The 6585-nt window shown below is 44.2% G+C and overlaps 1 protein-coding gene across 2 annotated transcripts in view; it reads right to left on the reverse strand.

Moving 5' to 3' along the window:
* VPS13D (vacuolar protein sorting 13 homolog D) overlaps positions 1–6369 on the reverse strand; it is a 90791-nt gene extending 84422 nt beyond the window's left edge. For both annotated transcript variants that reach the window (XM_087879239.1, XM_087879237.1), the window contains exons 1-5: positions 6240–6369; positions 3155–3351; positions 2101–2175; positions 1256–1446; positions 548–628 (exon numbers count right to left, since the gene is read on the reverse strand). In XM_087879239.1, the coding sequence (XP_087735365.1) occupies positions 548–628; positions 1256–1446; positions 2101–2175; positions 3155–3251 (444 nt within the window). In that variant the 5' untranslated portion in view covers positions 3252–3351; positions 6240–6369. The remainder of the gene's footprint in view (positions 1–547; positions 629–1255; positions 1447–2100; positions 2176–3154; positions 3352–6239) is intronic.
* Between the last annotated feature and the right edge of the window lie 216 nt (positions 6370–6585).

A 6585-nucleotide genomic window follows, 5' to 3' on the forward strand; every position in this document is an offset into this window, starting at 1 on the left:
GGGATCGCGTGACCCCTTTTGCGACGGTCGTTAAGCATGAACCGAGCGCTGCCTGAATTTTGATCACGTGATCAAAATAATCATAAGCGTGAAAAACAGTCCCGAGTCATTTTTTTTTTAATGTGATCACACTGGTCCACGTTAAAAATGAAATTTTGTTGCGTGCTCAAAAGAAAGGAAGTATATATCTACCTATACACAGAGATAACACACATGTACGCACACACACACATATATACACACATACAAACCCATATATATACACACACCCATACATATATACACATATATTAATCACTACCCATTTTGAATACATAGAGGAGAAAGGAAACTTGAGAGCTTACAAGGTGGATGCTTCAAGGACCAAATTTAAATGTTCCGTTTCCTTTAGTGACTGTTCAAAGTTACAACGGACCTAAAAATGGGGACTGTTTTTCACACTTACGACCGCGGCGGCATGCCCACAGCCAGGGGATCAAAGACTCCATTTACGACCGTCGCAAGACGAGGACCACCCTGTATGGACCTCTTCACCTGTTCGACTCACTTCAATGTTCTCCACAATCTTGGTGACGACGGAGGCGGTGACTGAATACCAGTAAGACTCTCCGATCTGCTCCCGTTCTTTCTAAAAAAAAAAAAAAGAGGAAAGGCAGGATTCGAACTGGCAGAGAAGACAATGAAACGCCCGAGCAAGCACCCTCATACCCTCAAGCCGTTTTAATATTAGAATAGAATAGAATAAAAAGAGAAAAGAGAAATAGAATAGAATGGAAATAAAAAGAGACCAGAAAGAGAATAGAATAGAGTAGAAACAAAAATAGAAAGAGAAAAGAGAATTAAAAGAGAAAGAGAATAGAATAGAGAATAGAAAGAGAAATGAATAGAATAGAGAATAGAAAGAATAGAAAGAGAATAGAGAATAGAATAGAATAGAAATAAAAAGAGAAATAGAAAAGAGAATAGAGAGAATAGAAAGAGAATAGAGAATAGAAAGAGAAATGAATAGAATAGAAATAGAATAGAGACTAGAAATAGAAATGAATAGAATAGAATAAAATAGAATAATGGAATGAAGAATAGAATAGAATAGAATAGAATAGAATAGAATAGAAATAGGGATAGAGCTAGAGCTAGAGCTAGAGCTAGAGCTAGAGATAGGATAGGATAGAATAATTTGGAGGTTCCGATAAAAGCCGAATGGTAGAAATCATCCAAAATTATTATTTTTTTAAAAAACAGAAAATGGACCCACTTTCCATTTTTCTTCCAGAGCGAGGAGAAGTGCCTTCTTGTTCTCCTTATCCAGCAATCTCTCGCGCGCTTCCACGAACTCCTCCTCCTTTTCCGGCGAGCCGATGAGGTACAATTTCGACACCGAGATCACCCAGGGGTCGATGTGGGGACGGTAGAACGGGATCTGCAAGGTGATCTTGCCCACAAACCCTACAATGGTGGAAGGGGAAACGTAACGGGATCCCCACGCGTGGGCTAAGAGTGTCTCAGCTCCCCCCCTCACTCTGCACCGTCCCCCCCCCTGTCTCTTCTCTCTCTTTTGCTTTCTTTCACTTTCTCTTTCTTTCGATATCTTTCTCTCCTCTCTTTTGCTTTCTTTCACTTTCTCTTTCTCTCTCCTCTTTCTTTCCTTTGATATCTTTTTCGCTTTCTTTCTTTCTACCCTGTTTCTTTCTTTTGATATCTTTCTCCTCTTCTTTTGCTTTCTTTCACTTTCTTCTTTTGATATCTCTTTCTCTCCTTTCTTTTGCTTTCTTTCAATTTCTCTTTCTCTCCTCTCTTTCTTTCGATCTTTCTTTCTCTCCTCCCCACTCTTACCTACCCTGTCTCTTTCTCTCCTCTTTCCCCCTTTTGCTCTTTCCTTTCTTTCAATTTTTTTCTTTCTCTCCTTTCTTCCCTCCACCCATCTTTCCCTCTTTCTCTTTCTCTCCCCCTTTTCTCATCTTCCCTTTCTTTCTCTTCCCCCTCTCTCCTCTTTCCCTCTTTCTTTCTCTCCTCAACCCCTCTCTCTCCTCTCCCTCCCCACCTCTCTCTTTCTCTCCTCTCTCTCTCTCCTCTGTCTCTCTCTCTCTCCCAAATACCTACCAGCTTTCACTTCAAACGGCAACACTTCCTTCAAGGCATCCTTCTTGAGCGGTAAATTCTCCAACTCTACGGCCCCTGAAGGAAGGGGGAAAAAAGCCAAAAGAAAGGAAAAAGTAGCAAAACCTAGACAAAACCATCCTTCGGACAATGCCCTGATATCACAGAATAATCTAGACAAGGGGAAAGAGACAAGCTAATGACACAATATTAGCACAAGACTCATGAAAATAACCAAAGATAGTGTCTATTTTTCCCCACCTGAATATATGTTTTACTGGTACATTTTCTTCTTTAAAAAAATAAAAAAATTCCATGTCTATCTGAATAGCGTGTTGTCTGGGCACAATTAATTTTGAGCAAAGGTACAACAATAACTATAACCATACTAGTAATCTTAATAAACGTATCAATATTAATCATAAAACAATAAAACAATTAGTTTGTCCATCTTACAATATTTTCGATACAATTTTTTGGGAATTCTTTTTTTTAAATTCTAACCTCTCTTTTTATTAGTTAACCATTGGTGAAATATACCCCATGTTAAAAAGGATTCTTCCTTTCCTTTTATGTTAAGTGTCAATCTATCCATCTCAGCACATTCTAATATATATATATATATTTTATTACACTTTCATCTGTCTGGACTTCTTCATTTTCCCATTGTTGTGCAAAAACACTCTTCTTGCTGCTGTTACTACATGCAAATTTAAATATGTATTCAAAAGCTAATGTCAAAAAGAGGGTTTATGCTAAACTTGGAATCTTCGGAGAAAGGCGGCATACAAGTTAAATAAATAAATAAATAAATAAATAAATAAATAAATAAATAAATAAATAAATAAATAAATAACAAACTGTGGGCTTGTTGGACATGGAAATTAGGGCATTCCAGACGTTGCCGGAATTCCGACGCTTAACAGGTGAGACCATCAAAACCTCACCTGGGGCTTATGCGCCATCACGGCCGTCATCGGCCGAACACTGCTGGCTGATCGCCAGAAGGAAAACACCGGGCGGTAAGATTTGGCCCAAATCTATCCGGAGGCCTTACCTTTGAGGAGAGCGACCGAGAGCTGGTCTGTGTTCAGGTTACTGACATATTTGCCCAGGTAAGTGTTGAGGACCCACGCAATCAAACCTTCCAACATGGCTAACTCCTAAGGAGGAGACGAGACTCAGCCCATCATTCCCAGGTTCTTCCTTCCATGGTTCAGAGAAGCCGACGCTGGTTGGTCGAAGCTTGGCGGTCTGTGAAAACAGGTCCAAACCCGATTAAAAGTGCGCTTCCTCGCACTTTGCTCTACGTTTGCACGCTTGGATAGCAGTTTTGTTTAGGCTTAGTAACTGGGTTACTGTACAACTTAACTGTACGACTTACTTAACGACTGGGTTACTGTCATTGCAGAGTTTCTCAAACCACAGCGGCTACGAAGAAGATTCAATTCCCAGAATTCCCCAGCCAGCCATCTTAACAACAACAAAAGTTTTTTTTCTTTACACTAATACACAAATAAAATATACAATCTTGCCACCATGGTATAATATGATTACATTGTCCATAAGTATAAAATCAATGTATTAGTGTATAGAATATATTAATAAAAATTATTTTAAAAAAAAGTTTTTTTTCTTTAAGAAAAGTTCAACCTTTGACGGGGGGAGGATTGGTCTCTGTCTTCTTGTGCTCCTACCATCACTAGTAGAGCTGCTAATTTATTATTATTATTATCATTATTATTATTGGTTGTGATTTCTACCGAAAAGAATAATTTCTACAGGGGCCATTTTTATTGTTTTGTTTTATCCCACCGGTATCACATTTTTATATCTTGTTTTTAAGTTTTATGTGAGTGAACCAGTGCTTCAGTTGACTATTGCTTCTGTGTTTTATTTTGCTAGTCTTTCTCCATAGTTAAATCAAATAAAAGGAAACTGGTGTTACAAATATAATTTTTAAAAACCAGAAGGAAGGAAGGAAGGAAGGAAGGAAGGAAGGAAGGAAGGAAGGAAGGAAAGAAAAGGGATGGGAAGGAGGAAGAGAGAAGGGAAGGAGGAAAGGGAAAGAAAAAGAAGGAAGGGAAGGCGGAAGAGAGAAGGAAAGGGAAGGAGGAAGAGGGAAGAAGAGGGAAAGGGAAGGGAAGGAAAAGGAAAAAGAGGAAGAAATGAAAGGAAAACGAGAAAGGAAGAAAGGAAAGAGAAAGGAAAGGAATGGGAAAGAAGGGAAGGGAAAAAGAAGGAATGGAAAGGAAGAGAACGGAAGGGAGGGAAAGGAGGGAAAGGAAAGGAAAGAAGAAGGAATGGAAAGGAAGGGAATGGAAGGGAAAGGAAAGGAAAGAAAAGAAGAAGGAATGGAAAGGAAAGGAAAGGAAAGGAATGGAAAGGAAAGGAAAGGAGGAAGAGGGAAGGGAAGCGAAAGGAAAGAGAGGGGGAGGAAAGGGGAAGGGAAAGAAAGGAAAGGGGAAGGGAAGGGAAGGAGGAAGGAAGGAAGTAGAGAGAAAAGAGAAAGAGAGAGGGTGAGGAGGGAGGAAAGAAAGGGAGGAGAAAGAGAAAAAGAGGAAAGAGAAAGAAGAAGGGAAGGAATGAAGGGACATTAAACGATAGATTAATTTCAAGTCAAGCTAGTGCGGAGAGGGAGGGAGAGGCGGTGGCCCTTTCGACAACAACACAAACGCACACTTTTCCAGGCTCTTCTTCCTCGCCCAGCACCCCCCCCTCCGCTTTTCCGTGGGTGGGGAGGAAGAGAAAGAATGCGGTAATACTTGCCTATCGCACCCAGATCATCGAAAGATACAGCGCTATAAAAACCAACAACTTTATTCCTACAGGCAGTCCTCGATTTACAACAACTTCATCTAGCGACCGTTCCAAGTTATGACGGCACTGAAAAAAAAAAGGGATTTAGGATTGTTTTTCACACTTATGACCGTTGCAGCAGCATCCGGAAGCTTGGCAACTGACTCATATTGATGACGGTGTCCCGGGAATCACATGCTCAACCGCCTATTGTGAACTTCTGACCAGCCAAGCCGGATTCACTTAATGACGGCATGACTCACTTAACATTTGCAGGGATTCGCTTAACAACCGGGGCAAGCATGCGATCCAAACTGAGAAGAGTCGTATTTATGACCGTTTGGGCGTTTCCTCCCCCCCCCCGCCCATGGTCAGGTGATCCAAATGCTGGGTGGCTGACTCATATTTATGACGGCAACTGACTCGTATTTATGTCGGTTGCAGCCATCCCGGGGGGGGGAATCACGTGATCCCCCTTTTGTGACCTCCTGGCCAAGCAAAGCCTGTAGGGAAAAGCCAGGCTCGCTTAACGACCGAGCTACTCAACGAACAACGGAAGCGATTCACTTAACAACCAGGCGACTCGCTTAACAACCAGGGCAAGCACGCGATCCAAACTGAGAAGACTCATATTTATGACCGTTTCAGTGTTTCATCCCCCCCCCACCTGTGGTCAAATGCTGGGCGGCCGACTCATATTTATGACGGCAATTGACTCGTATTTATGTCGTCCCGGGGTGGGGATGGGGGGGTCACGTGATCCCCCTTTTGCGACCTCCTGGCCTGTGGGGAAAAGCCAGGCTCACTTAACGACCAAGTTACTCAATGAACCACCAGGCGACTCGCTTAACGACCGCAGGGAGCGAGGTCGTTCAACGGGGCAGAGCTCACTTAGCAACGGCCATTGAGGGGGGAGGCCCTCAGCTGTGGTCATAAATCGAGGACTGACTTCAGGGGAAGGGAAAAGGGGGGGAAGCTTTTGGGGGGAGGGGGGAGGGAAACCCCTCCCCCTTCCTCTTTTATTTTATTTTATTATTTATTTTATATTTTTTTGTGGTGGGAGGAAATTAAAATGTGTCTGTGGGGGAAAAAAAAATTGATACTGGCCCACCTCGCAGGGCTGGCGTTGAGGGGGTGTGAAAGGAGAGGGGCGGGGGCGCTCCTCCGCGCTCCCCCCTCCCCTTTCGTTCCCGGCATGCTTTGCGACAGCTGAGGTAAAAGTCGTCACCGCCTTTTTCGGGCGGGGGGGCCGCTCAGCGCTCTCCCCCCTCGGGCCCCCGCCTCCCCTGAGGAGCCCCCGCCCCCCTGCCCGGCGACCCCCCCGCCCCGGCCCTGCTCCCTACCTGCGACGCTGCTGTGGGCACGGCGGCGGCCCCGCCGGAAGTCCCGCCCCGCCGTCAGGTCGAGGCCTGGCCGCGCAGCCCCGACAGACGAGCGCCGAGCGGCCAGATCGGCCCTCACGGGCGTGGGAGGGGGGGAGGGAAAGAGGAAGAGGCGGTTGCCGTGGCGACGGAGGGACGGGGCGGGCGTGGGGCGGGGCTTCTCCTCACAGCGGGCGGTGTAGAGGCTGAGCCGCTAGAGGGCGGTGTCGAGCCATGCTGGGAGGATCTCAGAGAATAGAATATATAGGATGTAGAATATAAGATATAAAATGTAGGATATTGGACTGTAAACTATAGGATGTAGAAT

This window comes from Pantherophis guttatus, chromosome 15 (assembly GCF_059756535.1).
Source record: "Pantherophis guttatus breed Tessera chromosome 15, ASM5975653v1, whole genome shotgun sequence".
NCBI classification, from domain to species: Eukaryota; Metazoa; Chordata; class Lepidosauria; order Squamata; family Colubridae; genus Pantherophis; species Pantherophis guttatus.